Genomic DNA, 22,521 nt, shown 5'->3' with positions numbered 1-22,521 from the left:
CGCAGGCTCTTCTTATCTTATGGAAAAGCCTGAAAATCAAAACAGGTGAGTAATAACAGCCCATATAAAGCAGATGAACAATTTGAAGCATACCTCATGTCAGGTGAAAAATCTACTTGACAAGCATAACCGGCCACCATATGACCCTTGAAAATTTTCTTTTTATTTAGCCTGAATCTGTTTTGAGCTCCAAAAATCAAAATCTGGTTATCCATCGATTGACAAGCCAGCCATTTTCCTGTTAAGAGTAAAAATATTGATGCAATTGTCAGCCTCCTTAAAAATAAATTCCTGCATTTAAATTTCAAATTCTGACTCTCATTCATTTTGAGGATCACCAATGATAGTATATTAAAAAAACAGATGTGAAGTCTAAAAATTAGAAACTGTTTGCTCACAGTAAAAGTCAAGACCTCAACTGATTTGATATCGCAATAGGTTCTCTTTTATAACTGGTTTAACCATCAATGGAGAATGCAATTTTAACCTTGAAAGCAATTCCTGGTTTTAAAAAACCAAACAAACTAGGTATGTTATGGCAAAGATGGGTAACCCCGGAATAGATGTCAAAGCTGGCATGGGGAAGAGAGCTGGCACTGAACAGGGTGTGTAAATGAACAGCTAGTTTGGAGAAGAGGGAGGTCATTATGAGTTTGCGATTCCAGGCATCATGGGAAAGAAGGAAGGAAGCTATCACAGATGCTAACCATATTTGACTATGATGGGACTGGATGGAAAAACTAACAAAAGGAGACGGGATTGGGGGTGGAATGTGGACAAGGAAGTCTACTTACTGGATACTGCAAGAGTCTTGCCAGCTTTCTTCCTCAAAATACATTTTTGCTTTGGTCAACCATCTATTGTTACACATTATAACATTATTAAATTTTCCACAGACCAGGCAATTTGCTACTAAAACCTACTGTTTAACTATGAAAAGAAAGAAAAATGGTAGTGGCTTAAGAAAGCCCCAATTATGCATACTACATGCAGTCGAGACACCGAGAAGGGGGGAGATCCTTTAATATGTTTGTGACAGGACAGTAAAGACTGACGCCGAATGGTATTCTGCCATATTGAAACTTAACGTGGAGTCTTAAGTGCTAATATCTAAAGCCTTCTATGAGAAACCTAAGAAGATAAAAGTGTCAGCTTACCATTTGGAGACAAAGTCACTGCTGGCATGGAGTGCATACTTGGTTCTGCTATGTACTTGAAATCTACTGGAATGTCCCTATCAAAGAAGAGAGGTGTATGGATGAGGAACACTGCAAACATATACACAGACCTATTCAACAAAATGAGAGGTGACAGGGACCTACAAGTCTGGAGTCTTAATCAACGTGTAGGTTAGCATTTATTGATGGAATATTGAATCCTGCAGTGTCTAACTATGCCATGCATAACAATACATTTCCTTTCATTCCCCGATTCCAGTCATAGAACTCTGATTCATCCAGTGCAGAATGTGGGTGGGCCACTGCCTATCAGGTTGGAAGGGGGTGGCAGTGGAGATAAGGATCTGGCTCGCCCTGCTGAGGCAGGGGGGATGATACGCGCCATCAAGTCTCCTCATACTATATGGGGAAGCTTCATGGAAGGGAGGAAAAACAGCTCCCTTTTCTTCTCTCACTCTTCAGAGCCCTATGAAGAGGGATAAAGTGCACTCAGGTCTGGGCCGGGTAGCTATCTCTGAATTGGCGCACCCCCCCCCCCACACACACACGGTGGGGGAAGGTTTCTGGAAGGTTGGAAAGGAAAAGTATCCCTTTTCTACCCGCTCCCATCAAAAACCTATCCTTTGGGAGCCCATATTGTGTTACTAGGCTCCTGGTTCTAGGCTAGCTACAGCCCTGAACAGGAGCAGTCTTGTTGAGGCCTGGGGGTACATTGCAACATTGTGTCACAGATCTCCACTTGTTTATTTTGAATAATGCTCTAGTCTAGAGTCTAGACGTGATTAGATATATCTAGTAATACAGCCACACACAATTGCTGCGTCTATTATTCAGTCAGCCCTCAGAAGTCAGGGAGGATAGGTACAGGAGCATTTGACATTTAGTTTCAGATATTACTGGATTACTTGAACATCATACATAACAGCATAAGTAGAGCTCTGCTGGGTCAGGCCAGAATGCTAGTCCAGCATCCTGTTCTTATAGTGGCCAACCAGATGCCAATGGGAAGCCTACAGAATTCTTCTCCACTTGGTGTTCCCCAGCAACTGATATTCAGAGATGCATGCTACCTCCGATACTGAAGGCAGTACAGAGCCCTCACAACTAGTAGCCATTTAGAGCCTTACCCTCTATGAATTTCTCCAATCACCTTTTGAAACTGGACCTTAGTGGCTACCACTACATCTTGAGGTAGTAAGTTTAACTGTGCACTATGTGAAGTGTTAAGCACTTAATTATAGGGTAGAAAAACCTTCAGCATATAGGTAAGATAAAACTCAGAACTCAGCTGTTAAAATGTTTTACTCTCACACAGCTTTCACTAGATCAAGCTCTCCTTAAGATGCCTCTGCTGGTTTCCATTTTATGCAAAGAAGAGAGACTTCAACCTCACACAGTTCTTTGTAGCCCTCACTCTAGTCATTTAGGGTCTTTTCTGGGACTGTTGCTTGTGCAGTTTCACCGTTGCTAATTGGCAAAAGGTATCCCATTCCATCCATCAACCCTGCCAATGGCTGCCCTTTGCATTTGGAAATCTCAGTGCTACCCTCAGAAGCAGGACATGAAGCCGCATGAATCAATCGTAAATTTACCGTATAATGGCAGAACTGGAAAGAATTCTGATGGTTGTGTATCTACTACCAATCACAGTTATAGCAACCACTGCTTACCCCACCCCAAGCATTAATTTTAGATTTTACGATCTCAGGAGTAGCAACTATGATGGTCTTGCATAAATGACAAAATAGTCCATAGTAATCTCTCTAGATATTTTCAGAAAGAAAATGGTAGAATTCAACATGTCTTTCTTGTTCTCCTTTCTTGTAATCTGAACATGGGAATATCTGCCCCAAACAGAAGAGAGTTGAAGGACTCTGGCACACTTGGATGTCTCTGTAGAACAAATAGAGGATTTCCTCCTGGAATTTTGTTTCATTTCATGATTCTGCTCAAAGCAGCTAATTGCTTAATTTTGGTTAACTAAATATTCTTTGGAAATTCTTGAGAATTGTTATTGCCAGTATAAATATCAGCAGCTTCTATGGGGTGGCACTGAAGACTTAACAAAGCAGACATCATTACATAGCTGCATTAACCTCCACAACATTTACATACATCACATTAATGACAAATTAGATGGAGTGTAAATGCTCTCGTGAAGGTTAATTGCTGCTTAATTTTGTTCATATAACCATGAGATCATAGAAATTCAAAGTAATCAGATTCTACCCTCAGTGCTTTTGGCCTACAGCAAGACTAGAAAGGGTTTTAAAGATTCACAACCACTTTTAAAACACAAAAATGAAATGGTGCAAACCGATTTGCTTATTATGGCAAATAAATTCAGTACTACATATTCTGCTTTTATACAGCATATCATTACTAGAATCCTACACGTTTAAGAAAAAGGAGTGATATTATTTTGCAGATAGTGATACTTAAAAAACAACCCCTACCTCACCCTGGCAAGAGCACATCAAATCTGTGTACACAGTACATAACAGGATGCTCAACTGATCTCTCATCCACTGTAGCAAACATTCTGCTCTTCTTAAGTTTAAAGTATTCAACTTTCAAAATCATTATGACTAGGAGGAAGGGCGGGATATATATCTAATGAATGAATGAAGTCTAAATGCCTAATTAAAACAGATCTATAAGAAAAAAAGAGCAGCCCTTCTGGATTAAACCAAAGGCCCATGTAGTCCAGCATCCTGGAAGCCCACAAGCAGAACCCAAGTGCAGCATCGCTCTCTCCACTTGCAAGTCCCAGCAACAGATACTCAATTACTGATATTTTTACTACCCTCTGACACCGGAGGTAACACAGATGTCATGACTAACAGTCACCAATAGCCTTATCCTCCATGAATTCATTTAACTGCATCTATTGTAGCTTCTGTATATCATTTACCTGTTCCTCATGATTACAACAAACGTTCACATGGAAAATAGAGTCTGGCTTTTAAGCATTAAGTGGTAGTGGTACAGCCAGCAGGTGGTGCTCTTTGCTCAGAGTCAATAACGAACCAAGGCCCAGCCCAATAATTTATTGCAATGGTTCTGAAATTTTTACCAAAGAAACCTGACCACCAAAGGTTTGTTTTCATTCTGATTACGCCAGTCTCTGACCTGGGAGTGAAGGCCCCTTGTTTGTGTCTCGGCACTCCTTGTTGACTGAAATTGAAAACATACCTCTTCCTTTACCATATTTGGCCATTGCTTTCTTCTGCAACATCCCTGTTAATAAGAGTAAGCTACAGTCCTCCTAGGTTTCATGTTAGGGCTGGGACAGATATACATGCTTAACAAGGTTTAGGAAGGAGGCTATGACACTGCACTGTCTAAATTAATCCCCCCCTTCGACTTTAGCTGGGCACTGTGCCTCAACATCATCAATTCTGAATAAAGGGGAGGAGAGAGACTGCAACCCACATCCTAAACCTTAGATTCTACAGCAGCACCAGGTATGCAAGTTGCAAAAAAAAGTCAAGACGTTATTAAACTTTTTTGGAGGGGGGGAAGGGACAAACTAATAGGAAAACAGCATAAACAGTTGGCATCAGGAATATACTGAGAGGAAAGTATAAAGAGAATACATTTCACTATGCCAAATTTAATTGTATTTTCTTTCTGTCCAATCATTGTCAGACGCACTTTCTCTTACCATTCCCAGACTCTTAAACTCTTGTCATCAGATGTGCTCACAAATCTTCTATTCTCATCCACAAAAACAATGGTGTTGACTGCACCTAAATGTCTGTCATACTCCTGAACAATTTCTCCACTTCGAATATCCCACTGCAAGACAAGTTCAAACTACTTAAAAATATGAAGAAAATGATCCAAAAGAATTTCCAAATATTAACAGAAAAGTTCTCTAGCATGGATTTGTAATCTTTTTAAAAAAAGGCTTAAAAGAAATGGCCTATCATTTTTACAACGACAAGGAAGGCATTCTGGTAAAATGGTCAATTAGTTTGAACTTCAAATTTTTTTCTGCATTATCTTTACAAAAAAATTAAGAAATTTCTAATTTACCTGTACAATTTTCTTATCTGACATTCCTGCTACAAAAAGATTTTGCTTATCTTCATCTGGATTGAATTTGACACAGTAAGGAACTTTCCGGTTTGTGAATCTTGAAATACATTGTCCTACAGAAAAAGAATATCACTGAACAGAAGATATTCACACATGCAGCTTCTTACAATTTTCTGCTGTAGTATTTTGGGGTCTACGGTGAGATGAAAGTTTTGAAAATATCAATTAATAAGCAAGCCTAAGCCTATATTTCTGAAGGATGTGCATTTATTTGCAGGATGTGCAGGGTGAATTCCATGCGATACGAAGCCAGAAACCTGGCTTTGCCACCAAAAGAACTTTCCATAGAGTACTGGAATACAGGAAGCTGCATTACGCCGAGTCAGACCACTCGGCCATCTACCTCAGGAGTGTCCACAGCAACAGACTGGCAGCGAACTCTCCGGTTTCAGACGGTGGTTTTTCTCAGCCCTTCCTGGAGCTGCCAGGGACTGAGGCTGCCCAACTACTGAGTGGCATCTCCTTCCCCTGTTTGATAAATATGACTTTATGACTTGCGTGGCTGGAGACTTTTGCTTTTGAACCCAACATATTTCAAAACAGTTTTTAATGCATCCGAAAGCAAAGCTGCGCTAAGATGATAATGTATCAGGAACTGTACTACCATCCTTTCGCACTTCAACAGTTATATTTGTCATTTACAAATATACAAGTATCAAACTAGATAAAGTAACATGTATATATATCTACCTGTCTCGGTGTCCCAGAGTTTAAGATACCGATCATATGCAGCACTGAGAAACTGACTCCCAGCATTGTTAAAGCATATATCTCTGACAGCTTTACTGTGCCCTACAAGAGAAAAAAAGTATAGTATTAACAGGAAACTGAACCAGAGTTTTATCCTTTAGGTACTTAAACAGGTATTTGATACGTGTTGTCCAATTTGCAATATGGTTCACAGCACCCCCTCCCCCCAGCCCTTTAGCTCTCATTTTACCTCTACATAGATTCATGTCTTTAATCTTCATATTCCCCTTCCCTTATCAGTTATTCTGTTAAATTAAGAACACTAACCATTTGTTCAGTGCCCTGAAAGGTATCTCACCACCTTCTTTCAATATTCTTGACTACAGGGGAGACAAATGGATGTTGTTTTGTGTGTTTTTTAACTTCAAAATTTTTGCAATGAGATTTTTTTCAATAATAGAAATTCAGCTCTTAAATCAAGATGAGATCTAGTTATTTAGTGATTGAAGTGTCATACTACTCCATAGGGGACATCCAATGGAATGGACTTCATCTTCCTGTCCGTCACCCTTCAACCCTCTATGCCCTCTCAAATCTGCTCCAGAGGGTCCCCCAAACATCCAATGCAGATTTGGAGGGGGGGTCAGGTCCAGTGCCAATGGGCAGTCAGGTCAGGCCCTGGCTGAGGGCCCCTCCTTGGACTGGCAGGATGGAGTTTCTGCTCCGTGATCTGTGCCAGCGTTGGGACAGCTCCCACGCAACACCCCCTGATACAGGCAGCATGAGCTTTAAGAAGTCTGCCCACCCCACCTACCTCCCTCATTGCCGCCACAGCACACTGTATGTGCATATCTACCATCACCGAAGATGGTGACAGGGGCGTCCCTGACGCGGGAGGCATGTGGGGCAGGCAGGTCTATTTAAGCCCCATGCTGCCTGCATTGGAAGGGGATGTTGGGGAGTATGATGCTGTGGGCCCAGGCAGTATGATGCCCAAGGACTCAGTCATACCTGACGCCAGCCCTGTTGGGGATGCACAGAGATTGCATGTGGGAAGGGGAATCCATTCCACAAACTGTGTCCATTCTGCTGCTGGACAGAGACCCCTGGATTTCACCCACTTTCTCTAGCTTGGACAACATTTAAATCTATTTTCAGATAAGACGAGAAATAAGAGACAGTTGGGTTTTGGTTGTAAAACATCTCCCTACGTGGTGGTAGTTTGCCAGTTAAACTTCTAAGTTCTGAAATGGGAGAAAAATCTTATGCCAAATGGCAGAAGCACTTTATCTGTCCACCAAGTCTACATAATGTTGCCATGGTTCTTCCCTTTTGGCCTCACTTCTATGTCCATTTCATTTCAGTGAAAATAGACAATATGGTAGTGAATTTGGCTTTATAGCTTTAGTTAGTACAATATAACTGAATGCTATTTCTTTATTATGGATAGTTGCACAAGGATCTCCATTACAGGTATCAAAAATAATTGTTTAATACAACTATTATCAACTTTTCTAACTTGAGCTGATTGGCTTAACACTGTATTTTGTTGTGCAGCTCCCAAAGCATTATGTTATTTATGCTACCAACATGAGCAATCCAGCACACAGTAAGCCAACAGCGCTAGAAACAAATATTGGGGGGTGGGAGAAGGTGGGATCACCGAAAGGTCAAAATGCATTTTTTTGGGGAGTAAACTTTGTCTGACATTTTAGATCTCTAAAAAAGTATATTTCACATTAATGCTTTCATCCTAAACATATATTCTTTAAAGTAGTTGGTTTTCCCTTTCAATTAAGCTGCCCCCAAACAATCCAGTGGGGGCAGGGGGGAGAGGCAGACTGAGCTATCTGTCAGGGTGGGAGCTTCTCCCAGCTCCCATCTGGTACCATTCCATTCTTTTGCTTGGGATGTAAGTGCACCAAACCTGAATGAACTATACTGAAGAGAGGATTTTGAGCCCTCATACACATAATTATTTTCTTAGATGCATCCATCACTTCTAATTATTCACTTGAGGCACACATAAGTTCTGACCTCATTGCTAAAGAAGGTACCTGACTGAAATCTGAAGCTATGAATTTTTTAAAAAAAGTTAATTTAAAAAAAAAGATTACCAATGAAAGTTCGTAAGCATCTTCGCTCACCATATACTTCCCAGAGCTGGGGGAAATAAATTACAGTATGGTTACATTAAGAAACAAATGCAAGTAAAATTGCCAGTGCAAACAGTTTATAGTTATCTTAAAACAAACTCATCTTATTTCATCTATGAATTTCTTTCCACAAAGCTTAACATTAAAAACACCAACAATCAAAACATCCATAAAAACAGTTTCAAGTCATCTCAATGGCTGTAAGCAGGGCTAAACTAGAAGGTTTTAGTGCAAGGATGGGGAACCTTTTGCATCTCAAGCACCCTTTCCCCTCTTGGCCATCCTTCCAGGGGCCACATGCCAGTGGTGGACAGAGCCAGAGGGGAAACATGGGCAGAACAGCCAATGTGAATTTTACCTTTGTACACTAGGCTAGTTTCTGCATCCACTCACACTTTGCTCTCTGTCCTCTATCCAGGCAAGCAAAAAGTATGACCGGAGTTCAAATCAAGGGCACATTCCAGGCAGGCAAAAATACTCAAAAAAGGATGCAAAGCAGGGCTGGTGAGGGGTTGTCTGGGGAAACATCCTGAGGGCCAGACTGAAAGGGCTGCATTTGGCTGCTGATGTAGGGTTACCTGCACACGTGCTCTCTTCCCCTCTCCTGCATGGGTGGGGGAACTGCACTGGCGATTAGTTTCACTTTCAAAGGACACTGATTTATTATGTGGTCCAGACTAGAAACTCTGGCTTACAAGAAGCTCTTGTTAAACAAACCAGTTTCATAATAACCCAAATTGGCTCGTTTTGAAATTAACTAGAGTTTGTTTAAACTACAATTTCTGGTTTGTACAACAAAGCAAGGCAACATTCTTTGAAAGTGAAACTAATCTCGGACAACGTTCTTCTCCTATCTATGTGGAAGTCGGAGGGGAGGATAGGGGAAGCATGCGAGCCCAACTCTTTGCAGCTCACGCATACGGTGCTAAATTGTGGTTCAGTGTGAACGTTACAAATAGCATTACATGCTAACAAATCACAAGGTGCCCCACCAAAATGTTTGATGCTCACATACGTAAGTATAGAGAAACTCAACAGCCAGGCATGTGGCATTCTTGCTTGGCAAAAGGAAAACCTTAGAACATTTGCTAAATGAAAAACTACGCTTAAAAAAAAAAAAGGAATTCGCATAATGTAAGAACAGAGGTCTAAAGTACCCTACGTAACACAAATTGTGTGGGATTTAAAAGATGTTATCCTAAGTGTAAGTACTCATTCACAGTATGGGCACAGAGCTGGGCAATTATCCACCCAGGCCTCCACAAAAAGCACTAACTGCACACATTACTTCAGGTGCAGAGTGGTACCTTACCCAGGCAGCAATTTCTTTGCATTGTAGAGAGGCTGGTGTACATGTCTTTCCCTCACTCATGGAAATGGATTGCTGCTTGGGTAAAATACCTGGATTAAAAGTCTGCTTGAGTAAAGTGTCAGTGCAGAGTAAGCTGGGCTGATGAGAGACGTCATTACTGAAGTAAGCAAGAGGTAATATTAAGAGGTTACCAGAACATATGACTTGAGCTCTACATGGTACGTAAAAGCCATTGGTAAGGAAAGGGAGACACCCCCCCCCCAAGTTCTTACAACAACCTCATTGCTTTCATGTACACTGAACTATTTTAGCATTTCTTTGTGGTAAGTATACAACGGTCAGACTCCTACTGCTGTACCAATTTTTTGTTGTTTTGTATTTCACTAGGTAAACTCTGAAGTGAACAAAGGAGGAACTGTATTTCTTCCATGATAAACAGAAGATTCCAAGAGTCTTTCAAAAACTATTATCCAGGATGACCCCATATATTATTTTAGTCGAACAAAAAGGCAACAGCAACGGAATTTGCCTTGATAAAGAGTGTCAAAGGAGAGGCATACCCAAATACATTTTGATGTGAATATAACCATCTGTAAGCATCACCTGCACATTTTTTTAAAAAGTGCTCACCTTAATTTTGCAGTCCATGGAGCAAGACAACAGCAGGTGGCCAGAAAGAGGAAACAGTCTGACAGCACTGACTCCCTTGAAATAAAATGAAATAAGTATAATATTTTTCTTTCTAACATGCTTATATCAGATTCTATAGGAGGATTTCATTATTAATGGGTGGCTGCCATTGCCACTGTCAACACAGCCCCTGGCAATGCAACAATTCTATTTGCTAATCCAACAGGTGGCTATCTGATATTGTATCGAGTACAAGCTGCACTGGTGCCTACCAAACCTCTTACAAGGAAACATGTATGGTGGGTTTGGAATGGCTGCATCATCATTCCTTTTCAAAACACTATCAGTCTTTTGAAATGACACTTTTGTTCTTATTTATGAATAAAAAGCTCTGCTTTTTAAGAGCATACCCTTATCAGTAGAATATCTCTAGGACACTTTGCCTTACATCATATTCTTCCTAGCTGTCAAGCAGGTACTCCAAATCTAAATGAACCACTTCCAAGTTCTGCAATTTTGTCCACAGCTTTGGGTTGGTTTTGCCTTCTCATGGATTCACGGTAAGCATACGATACGAACATGCACATCTCAAAGACAGAGATATGTGCTAAGGGTTGAGGAATAATGCTCCTGGAATAATCTCTACGCCATTTTTGGTGCTGGTAGGGGAGAGCGCATGCTTTGCATGCAGAAGGCCCCAGGTCTAATCCCCAGTATCTCCAGGCAGGGCTGGGAAAATCCCCTCTGCAGACCTGCCAGTCAGTGTAGGAAGCTATGCCTTGGTATAAGGCAGCTCCATATATTCCTTTGAATTTCTACAAGTTCTCTGAGAAAGTCTCAGAGATTAGCAAGACAGAATTAGAAGCGTGTTCCTGTGATTTTATCAACTGTCCAGTGAGGACTACCGAAGCAAAATATGTAAATAACCTCTGTATGAATAATGAAAGCCAGTTAAGTTCACTAACAGAGACTCATGACAGTGAATTATGAGTTAGGGGACTAATTGTCTGAGAGAATTAGATCTCAGAGGATTTACATGGGTTGGAACTTTGGTGGAAAAAAAAAAGAACACACAACTGAAATTCCAAAGAGGATCATTTTACATTTTTACTTAAGAGTGAAAGAATGATGGCCTATGTAGACTGAGAAATTCAATATTCACAATTCTGAACGAAAAGGTATTTACATACCTTCAGGCAAACTAACACCAACATGCACCTAATGACACCAGAACTAAACTACAGGTGAGAACTGGAATAAGTCAGAATCCACCCTGCCTGCTTTGTAGAGATATACCTTCCCTGCTGCCAAAGGAAATAATTTAGCTAGTATAACAATTTGTTGAGCAAGCATACAATGTTGTATTCACAACACTTTGGACACTTGGCTGTTTTCACATATGTACATTACTGGGTGGATGGGATTTCTCCATTCCCTGAAAGTAGAGCATCAGTGAACTCATGCTGTGTACAAAACCAGAAGATTTTCCCACTGTGTAGCAATAAATATCTGTGCACGCCTGGATCAAGGGAAGAAACCAGGGATGGGGAACCTGTAGCCCTCCAGATTTTGTTGGAGTAGAATTCCCATCTTAGACCATTGGTTAGTTGGCTGGGGTTAATGGGAGACCAACAACATCTTGAGGGCCACAAGTTCCCCTTCCCTGGAACAGGCCTTGAAATTAGCTCTGAATTCCTCCCCCAAAACTCTTACTCAGTTCTAACTATATGCACAAGTCTCTTGAGATCATGAAAAATCAAAAAAGATTATTCTACAGGGTTCCATGCATGAATTGCCCTAGTACATTGGGTCTCAGACCCAAACCCAATGGTTTTAAAAATTGCTTACATGCGCTTAGAACTAGCACAGGGATAGACTGCAAATGTGGGATAACACAGACTCAAAGTACCTGTTTTCTTTTAGGACAAGGAACCGCAAACTAGAAAGATATCAGAAGAGGACATTATCTTTTTATGATAGCCAGGTACTGATTTAATACAAGCAGACACGTGTAATCAAGCAATTTGTGTCAACAGGACGGTTTTTGAAAATGAAAAAATTTGAGAGATAGTTCTAAAAAAAACACAGAGGTAATGGAAAAAAATGAAGCATGAACAAGGAAAACTTAATGATTTAACTGTTCTTTACCTTTGTATGACCAGACCATACATGGATTTGTTTCTTAGGAAGATAACATTTCTCAGGGGGTACTGTTGAACGTAGGTTGACTCCAACGTCCTGAGGAACATGAAGATAGGACCTCCCTTGATAGTCATACATGTCTTTGACTGCAAAAGAAATCAAACAAAAACAGAGCATGCAGATTTACAATCTCTTTCAAGTATTTATTTATTTTATTTTATTTAATGGATTTATATTCCGCTCTAGTTCAAAAAATTTAGAATTCAGAGCGGAGAACAGTAAGGCATAGTCCAATACAAAATACTAAATAACGCAATTAAAAAATATGAAAGTATATCTACTAAAACAATTTTCTATTATTTACAACATTTTCAATCAGACGTTAAAAGCTTGGTAAAATAAAAATGTTTTTATCCGGCGCCGGAAATCGATGATAGAAGTGGAAAGTCGTATCTCGGGCGGAAGCTGGTTCCATAAGGAGGGAGCGGCAACCGAGAAAGTCTTATTTCTGATAGCCGTGTGTTGGATGGTAAATGTTGATGGAACAATCAGAGTAGATTCGGTGGTCGATCTGGTAGGATGGGAAGACTGGAATTCAGAAAGACGATTAGTCAGATATATCGGTGCTAATCCGTGTCGGGCTTTAAATGTTAGAACCAGAATCTTGAACTGGTGCCGGAATTTGATGGGGAGCCAATGTAGATGATAAAGAAGGGGCGTGGTGTGGACCCACGGACTGGTTCTAGTGATCATTCTTGCTGCTGCTCTTTGAACTAATTTAAGAGGTCGGAGCGATTTTGCAGGTAGTCCGATGTATAGGGAACTACAATAGTCTAATCGCGAGGTCACTAGTGCTTGAGTAACTTTTCTTAAATCAGACATTCCCAGAAACGGTCGAAGTTGACGAACGAGTTTTAATTTAGCAAAAGCCGTTCTAGAAACAGCCGTAATCTGGGGTTCTAAGGTCAGAGCTGAATCCAAAATTATGCCCAAGCTACGGACTTGAGTCTTTAGGGGAAGGAGAACTCCATCTAGTGAAGGTAAATTGCCTAATTCTTGTGGAGGACTTTTTCCGATGAGAATGACCTCTGTTTTTTCTGGATTGAACTTTAGTTTGTTCCTGTTCATCCAGTTTTGTACTGCCACAAGACATTGATTAAGGGGATAGACAGCATCTTTTGCATTCGATGGAAAAGAGCAATAGAGCTGAGTATCGTCCGCATATTGGTGATAATGAATTCCAAATTCCTGAATAATCTTACCTAAAGGTCTCAGATAAATGTTAAACAACATTGGGGACAGGACAGAGCCTTGTGGGACGCCAAACCGTAGAGGCCAGGGTGTGGAATGATAATCCCCAAGGGCAACTCTCTGAGTCCTGCCCTCTAAAGAAGGAGTGGAGCCACTGTAAGACTATACTTCTAAATCCTATTTGATATAGGCGATCTAAAAGGATGTCATGATCGATAGTACCAAAAGCGGCAGATAGATCTAATAGAACTAGCAGGGATAAATTACCCTTATCTAGTTCTAGCCGAAGATCGTCCATTAGAGCAACTAAAGCTGTCTCAGTTCCGTGATTCGGCCTAAAGCCAGACTGAAAGGGATCGAAGCCGCAGGTGGAGTCTAGAAATGTTTGTAATTGAGTGGCTACAGCTCTTTCGATGACTTTGCTCAAAAAAGGCAGATTGGATACTGGACGGAAATTATTTAACAGTGCGGAATCAAGAGAAGGTTTTTTTAATAATGGGGTAATAATAGCTACCTTCAGACATTCAGGTAAATAGCCTTGTTGGAGGGAGGAGTTGACAATTACACTGAGCCAGTTAGCTAATTCAGCTCTAGATATTTTTATGAGCCAGGAAGGGCATGGATCGAGTGGGCAAGTAGTGGGATTCATACCCTTCAGAGATTGGGAGATGTCTTCAGGGAAAACAAATTGAAAGGTAGAAAAAAGAGAGGAGTCATGAGTTTCAGATGTAGTATTATTTTCGTCTGTTGTGGTGGTATGATCTAAGATAGAACGAATCTGATCAATTTTAGCCTCAAAGAATGTTGCAAATTCTTGGCAGCGAGCCTGAGAATGAATTGTATGCGAAGCGGATTGTGGCAGATGCAGGAGATTATTCACTATGCGATAAAGTTCTTTTGGTTGATTATTCGCTAAAGCAATTTCCGTTGAGTAAAAGGATCTTTGGGCTGCATGTCTAGCTGAGGTATAAGTTTTAACGAATTTTTTGACAGCAACCCGATCAAGTGGATCCTTTGTCTTTTGCCAACGACGCTCTAATTGCCGATAAACACGCTTCATTTTTAACAGTTCTATTGAGAACCAGGGAGCAGGTTTAGGTCTGGCCATTTTCAATGGACGGAGAGGGGCAATTGTATCTATTGTTTCAGACAACCTATTATTCCAGATGTTGGTAAGAATGTCAATTGGTTCTCCCGAATGGACATCGGGGTAGTCTTTGAGTCTGGATAAGAATACATCTTGGTCTAATAATCTTCTGGGGCGATATAATTTGATAGGAGGCGGCGCCTTAGCTGGAGAAGGCATAAATGATAACTTAAATTGGATCAGGTAGTGGTCAGACCAAAACAATGAGGAAGTGACAATATCATAAATTTGAAAGTCGTTCGTATCTGAAACTGGCTGAAAAATAAGGTCAAGGGTGTGGCCAGCTGTGTGAGTTGGGGTCCGTACTAATTGTTGGAACCCCAGAGTTGACATCAAAGTCATGAAGTCCTTTGTTGATCTTAGGGAGAAAGATTCTGCATGGATGTTGAAATCTCCTAACACTAGAAGATTCGGGGATTCCAGCATCAAACCTGAAATTAGGTCAAGTAGTTCAGATAGGGAGGTAGTTGAATAGTGAGGTGAACGATAGATTAATAGGATTACAGTGGGATTCTGGTGATTAAATTTTAAACCGAGATATTCGAAACCAGGATGGTACTGAGATGATAGCCTAGATAGAGAAATAGCTTTGCGGTGAATAATGGCTACACCCCCTCCACGATTATCTAATCTAGATTGATGGAAGGCGGAATATCCTGGGGGGCAGAGGCAATTTAGATTAACACCCCCTACATCTTCCAGCCAGGTTTCAGTTATGCATACAAGATCAGCATGTTCGTCTTTAATAAGGTCATAGATAATGGCAGTCTTGTTGTTAACTGATCTCGCATTAAAAAATAAAACTGAGTAGTCTGAATGTGTTAGTATATTTTCACAGTAGCATATTTCTTTTTTTAAATGCACTCGAGTTAGCGTGGCTAAGCAGCGAGATGGACGAGAGCTAATTTGAAGTCAAGAACTGTTTTGACGATTGTGTCTTCCTTTACCTAGCACAGTGGGTATAGATCTAATCACACTAGCGTTGGGCCGCGCCTTTTTGAGACTGGGGGATATTAGAGAGGATCCATTTGATTCATATGGTCCTGGCTCAGTGATTCAGCATGATGGATGTATAGAATTAGTACGTCTTTCTATTGTTAGTTCGAGGGTCAAGGGCGAGGAGTTAGGGGAAATTTTCAAGGGTATATCAGCAGTGTCGGTCTCAAAATGAGGCAAAGATTGTTTATTCTGTAAAGTTACCAAGAGGTTTTGAAGGTTGTCGATGATGTCGTTTTGAACATTATCAGAGAAACTGGAGAATTTAGATGTTAAGTCATCAACTTTGTCTTCCAAAAAATTTGGAGATTGAAATTGGTAGTGGTCAGAATTTAGTGGTGATTTTTCATTGGCCGTCTTTTTTTGTCTTGTAGCTGGGGGAATGTTCTGGGGATCTAAGATAGAAGCAGTATATCTGGGGGTGTCAGCTGGAATGATAGGTTTAGATGGCAATGCAGCTAAATGGTCTGTCAAGACTGGTTGTTGATTCATAGAAGTGCGTTTCAAAATTAAAGGGTGAGGGCTGGCAACATTAATGAAATGTCTATGCAGTCCAATGCCCAGATTGCTAAAGCGACGTCTATTGTTCAAAAGCGAGATCACAGTATTACTAGTTTTAAAAGTGAGTAGGATTGACATGCCAGGCTGCACTTTTGATAAAATTTCAGCTTTCATTATGTCATTTAAATTAAACAGATGTAAATTTTGAGTCTGCAAAAAATGATGAATATATGTCTTGATATTGAAGGGGTTGTGATTGTCATATCGATTAGATGAAAGGTGATATGGTAACCTGAGACAAGACTAAAGTCTTGGGGCTAAGTCGTAGTTTCCAGTATGTATGAGCATCTAGGTTTTCCTCAATGAGAGGGTCAACTGAGGATCGATGAGAAGAAGAAAAAACATCAGGAACTGGAAGTGGAGCTTGGGAAGTTGCCTGCTGCACAGGGACTTGAGATGTTAAAATATGTGCTCCTGCTTCTTGGGACAGGTCAGTCCGATTTGAAATTCCTTTAGATCGTTCTAAAGCAAGTAATTCCTCGAGTAGTTTAAACAGTCTATGGAAATTCATCTTCCGATATTTAAGGCGCTTCACATTTTTTATATTTTTTGATTTAATTGTTTTTTGCGGTTTTCTAAAATACTTTTTCTTCGAGTTATGTTTGTGAGGTTTTTCTTCTTTTGATATTGTTGAGGTGGCTTTCGGAGGGAATTTGTCCTCAGTAAAAGTGGAGTTGGCCAGAAGAGGGTTTTTTAAAAATTCTTCTGTTAAAGTTCTTAACAGGCTGTTTGTCTCTGCGAGAAAGTTTTTTATCATCCCTAGTTGATCCGCAAATGATGTCAGGTGGAAAAGAAAAAAGGGAATTTCGGGGATTGTGGAAAACATTTCCAAGGGGTCGGTATCCTGGACAGGATTTGGGTCTTCAGGAAGATAATCTGTTAAGACTGAAGGCCTCTTCTTCGGAGTAGACGGGCTCACCGAAGTTAGTTTATTATCTTTGGTAAATAGCATATCAGCTTGTGCTAGCTCGATCGCTAAATTTGGGGTGGTAGATAGAGGAGGGTCCTGGAGTTGATGTAATACCTTAGAATCAAGTGACCAATCCGAGAAAGTATGAAAGGAAGTCCTAGGCTGAAATTTTGAGCAAACTGCGTCGGGGCTAGTTAAAGGCTGTGGGTCTTTTAAATTTTTTGAATCCGGAGTAGTCCAAAGGGGGGATGAGGCAGATGGGGGTTCCTGTATAGAGTTCTTATGAATGCAAAATTGGGTTATTTTAAGTTGTTTCAAAGTTTTCGTTTGTAAGCCTCGTATGTTTTGTTTACAAAACCCGTCTATCGACTGTGGGAGTTTCTCTGGAGATTTGAATTTATTTTCATTTTCTTGTGTGCTAACCCCATCCTTGTACATTTTTCTCGTGAGGACCATCCTTAGCAGCAGTAATTAAAAGATTTGATGGTATAGTTATAGTTAGGGTTAATTCCTATGATGTTTTTAAATTGCTTTTTATTGCTTCCTGTTACTCGCAATAATGGCCTCGGCTCTAAGCAGCTGCACTGGCTTGTTTTGCCTGGCCAACAGATAATACGCCACTCCCCGGCTGCTATCTGATCTTCAAGGCCGCTCGACAGCGTTTTTCAATTTCCTCAAAACAGAGTATGATTGAGGTGAAAGTTCATAACTCACATTCTCTACGATAATGTTCCTCAGTCAGATGATTTATAGCCACTAAGGAGTGGGATGGTGTATAGCCAAAATGCCAAGAAATTATTCAAATTGTAGGACCTCTCCAGTCACGTCCTTCTGCTGCTGAGACTGGTGTATTCATGGATGAATACAGGGTTAGGATACCAGTGATTCAAATGAATAATAAACTAAATATCCAGCTCAAAAACCAACTTCTCCTGTCCAGACACACAAATTCTACATCTTAAATACTAGACTCTAGCTGGCTTTTTCATAACTCCAAAGTAACAATTTAAATTTCTATAGGCTAAATGGTGCCTCTCCTATACCCAAGGGTTCAAATCTTTATACATCAAATGCCCAGTTCTACATCAAGTAACATCACATTTGCCACAAAATTACTTGACTGCAATGTTTGGATTTTCAGAAACTATTCTTTTAAAAAGAAAACCATGGGAAGCAATTTAGAGATCATCTTTGCAGTTTGCATATTCATCAGTCTATGGGGAAGGAGGAGAGCCAGTGTGGTGTAGTGGTTAAGATGTTGGACTACGACCTGGGAGACCAGGGTTCAAATCCCCACACAGCCATGAAGCTCACTGGGTGCCTTGGGCCAGTCACTGCCTCTCAGCCTCATGAAAACCCTATTCATAGGGTCACCGTAAGTCGGAATCTACTTGAAGGCAGTACATTTACGTGGAGAAGGAAGGAACCACACAGTGGCAAATGCACTAACACACTGTATTTTAACTTCACTTAACGCCCGTTTCAGACTTGACTTTGTAGTATGTCATTGTATTTGTGAGGGTGGGCGAGAGGACTGTATTAAAAGTGAGGGGCCTAGAATGGCGGGTGGCCACACTGAAGAGTACAAGAGAAGACGAAGAGTTCTTAGATAGAATGCTGGAACAACAGCAAGGAGAAGTACAGGAGGTGGAGAACAGCAGCATGTTGAAGCAGAAGAGGAGACTCTTGTGGACAGCAACAAAATATTTGAGGAAACACTGTGGAAAAGGGTGACAGTTAGGAGCAGAAGAGTTAGAAGACACCCTTCACCAGTGGAACTAAAGAACCACTTCCAGGCACTTCAGGATGAGACTGGAGGACAGCCTGCAGGGGGAAAATTACAGGAGACCCCACACGACAGCAAGAGAGGCTGAAGCTCAGTCAAGCAAAGACAATGAAACTATGCTCCACGACAAGAAGAAGAGAAGTAGTGGTGGGAGACTCCCTACTGTGTGGGATTGAAACTGAAGTACGCCGAGAAGACCCATAAACTCGCCAGATATGCTGTCTCCCTGGAGGATGGATTAGAGATGTGACGGAAGGGTTGCCATTGCTCACCAAGCCCACTGACAGATATCCCTTTCTTCTCATCCATGTGGGAACAAATGATACTGCCAAGTGGAGCTACAAAGAAATCACGTCAGACTCTGAAGCTCTGGAAAGGAAACTCAAGGACTTTGGGGCCAGGATAGTTTTCTCATCCATCCCTCCAGTACTTAGAAGAGGAACGGAAAGGGGGGAAAAATACTCCGGGTGAATGACTGGCTACAAAGGTGGTGCCAACATGAGAGATTTGGATTCTGGGACCACGGGCTATGCTTCCTGGAAGATGGACTGCTGGCAAGTGATGGGTTGCACCTCACAAGGACTAGGAAGAATGTGTTTGGCCACAGCATGGAGAAATTTATCAGCAGAGCTTGAAACTGAATCCTAAGGGGGAGGGAGACGTAAACTTGACGGTAACGACTAACAAAGATTTGTGCACAGTAAGAGGAACTGAGGGATGGTTCTAATAGGGCCCAGTAATAGTCTTCATAAAAAGGCCGTAAATCACATGGTATTCAATGCCTGTATACTAATGCCCAGAGTATGGGAAACAAACAGGACGAACTTGACCTCTTAAAACAGGAGAGTAAATACAGCTTGATAGGTATAACTGAAACATGATGGGATGACTCCCATGACTGGAATACAGCAACTGAGTCACGCTATATGTTAAAAATATACATTCCTGCACAGAAATACAGGAGGATGATCTTGCTAGTTCCACCGAGAGTATCTGGATTAAAATAAATGGGACAAAATAAAAGGATCATGGTAGTTGGAGTCTACTATCGATCACCCAATCAAGGAGAAAACGAGGATGAAACTTTTGCAAAGGAAATAGCCAATGTTTTGAGGAAGCATGATGTAGTAGTAATGGGGGACTTCAATTACCCTGATATCTGCTGGGAGACAAATTCTGCCAAACACAGCACCTCCAAGAAATTCCTGACTTGTGTTGGAGGTAACTTTCTCCTATAGAAAGTGGAGGAAGCAACTAGAGGGTCAGCTATCCTTGACTTGATTCTAACTAACAGAGATGACTTGGTGGATGAAGTGGCAGTTATGGGAACTCTGGGAGAAAGTGAGCAGCCTATACTTGAGTTCTTGATTTTAAGGAAGCAAAAGCTGACAGCAGCCATATGTGCACCCTGGACTTCAGGAAAGCTGATTTGAATAAACTCAGAAGAATGGTAAGTAAGTAAGAGACCCTAATGAGAAAAGATCTCCAAGATGGGTGGGAGTTTCTAGAAAAGGGAATTCTAAAGGCAGAATGGCAAACAATTCCATGAAGGAAACGAGGGGGAGGACAGCAAAAGAAGCCAATGTGGCTTCACAGAAAACTTAAGAGATGACCTGAAAACAAACAAGGACACATACAGAAAGTGGAAGGAAGGCCAGGCCACAAAGGAAGAGTACTGACAGGTAACATGGAATTGCAGGGATGGTGTCCGGAAGGCTAAAGCTGAGAATGAACTGAGGTAAGTGAGGGATGCCAAAGGGAACAAAAAAAGTTTCTTCAGGTACATCCACAGTAAAAGACACAGAAAAGAAAGGATGGTACAGCTACTCAGTGAGGATAGCAAAATGATAACAGATGACAAAGAAAAAGCAGAAGTGCTCAATTCCTGCTTTGGCTTAAGTCTTCTCCCAAAAGAGGGTCTATGACCCTCCTGGCAAATGTGAAGTTGAAGGATTGCACCTTGAGACTGATATACAAATGGTCAAAGAATATCTAGTCACTTTGAACGAGTTCAAATCTGCAGGGCCCAATGAACTGCATCCTAGAGTATTGAAGGAACTGGCTGAAGAACTCTTGGAACCACTCTCTGTTATCTTTGCAAAATCATGGATGGGTGAAGTGCTAGATAACTGGAGGAGGACTAATAATGTCCCTGTCTACAAAAAGGAGGAACCTGGGAACTACAGACCAGTCAGCCTGACACCGATCCCTGTGAAAATTATAGAGCAGATTATAAAGTGGTCAGTCTATAAGCACCTTGAAAACAATGCAGTAATTACTAGAAGCTAACATGGATTTATGAAGAACAAATGCTGCTGGACTAATGTTATCTCATTTTTTGATTGGGTAACCTCCCTTGTAGACTATTGGAGTGCTGTGGATGTAATATATCTCAACTTCAGCAAAGCTTTCGGCAAACTGCTCCATGATATTCTGATTAGCAAACTAGCTAAATGTGGACTGGATGGAACAACTATCAGGTGATCCACTGTTGGCTACAGAATCGTACTCAAAGAGTGCTTATCAATGGTTCCTTCTCAAACTGGGGAGAGGTAGCAGAGTACCGCAGGGCTAGGTCCTGGGCCCAGTGTTTTTCAACATTTTTATTACTGACTTGGATGAGGAGGTGCAGGGAATGTTTATCAGATTTGCAGATGATACAAAATTGGGAAGGATAGCTAACACCTTGGAAGACAGAAACAAACTTCAAAGGGATCTTGATAGGCTGGGGCATTGGGCTGAAAACAACAGAATGAAACAAAAGGAGTAAGTGCAAAGTTCTACACCTAGGAAAAAGAAACCAAATGCACAATTATAAGATGGGGGATACTTGACTCAGCAATATTATATGTGAGAAGGATCTTGGGATTGTTGTTGATCATAAGCTGAATATGAGCCAACAGGGTGATGTGGCTGCAAAAAAGGCAAATGCTATTTTAGGCTGCATTAACAGAAGGAAAGTTTCCAAACTGCATGAAGTATTAGTTCTTTGGTATTGTACATAGTTCTGGACACTGCACTTTAAGAAGGATGAAGACAAACTGGAAGAGGTTCAGAGGAGGGCAACGAGGATGATCAGGGGACTAGAAAGAAAGCCATATGAGGAGAGACTGAAAGAAATGGGCATGTTTAACCTTGGCAAGGGGAGATATGATAGCACTCTTCAAGTATTCGAAAGATTGCCACAGAGGAAGGCCAGGATCTCTTCTCGATTGTCCCAGAATGCAGAATGCAGGACACGGAATAATGGGCTCAAGTTTCAGGAATCCAGATTTTGACTGATCAGGAAAAACATCCTAACTAGAGCGGTATGACAATGGAACCAATTACCTAGGGAGGTGGTGGTCTCTCCAACAGCCCACCCTTCATGTATGCTTTAATTTGGATTCCTGCATTGAACAGGCCCCTTCCAACTCTACGACTCTATGGAAAAGAGGGGAGAAGAACCAAGTCCCATCACATGTGCGTATCTTAGGAGAGATAATACACTGAAGTGGCAGAGGAAGAGAGGAGGGAAGCATAAAGTTGAAAAAAATTATGATGTAGGGCTAGGGAACAGGAAGATTGTTCTCCATAATCATGGAGTTAATTCCACATCAGCACTGAATCTTTAAAATGACCACTTCAAGCCTTAGCAGTGAACAATGAAAGCTGCAAG

General features: G+C 41.1%; 1 protein-coding gene across 3 annotated transcripts in view; it reads right to left on the bottom strand.

The window, feature by feature from the left end:
- Positions 1-22,521, bottom strand: part of CDC40 (cell division cycle 40) — a 59,901-nt gene that overhangs the window by 2,556 nt on the left and 34,824 nt on the right. For all 3 annotated transcript variants that reach the window (XM_061623600.1, XM_061623599.1, XM_061623601.1), the window contains exons 7-14: positions 12,219-12,358; positions 10,071-10,145; positions 8,090-8,135; positions 5,973-6,074; positions 5,220-5,335; positions 4,846-4,979; positions 1,158-1,234; positions 94-238 (exon numbers count right to left, since the gene is read on the bottom strand). In XM_061623600.1, the coding sequence (XP_061479584.1) occupies positions 94-238; positions 1,158-1,234; positions 4,846-4,979; positions 5,220-5,335; positions 5,973-6,074; positions 8,090-8,135; positions 10,071-10,145; positions 12,219-12,358 (835 nt within the window). The remainder of the gene's footprint in view (positions 1-93; positions 239-1,157; positions 1,235-4,845; positions 4,980-5,219; positions 5,336-5,972; positions 6,075-8,089; positions 8,136-10,070; positions 10,146-12,218; positions 12,359-22,521) is intronic.

This window comes from Rhineura floridana, chromosome 4 (assembly GCF_030035675.1).
Source record: "Rhineura floridana isolate rRhiFlo1 chromosome 4, rRhiFlo1.hap2, whole genome shotgun sequence".
Classification (NCBI taxonomy): domain Eukaryota; kingdom Metazoa; phylum Chordata; class Lepidosauria; order Squamata; family Rhineuridae; genus Rhineura; species Rhineura floridana.
This window is presented reverse-complemented; position numbering and strand designations above follow the sequence as displayed.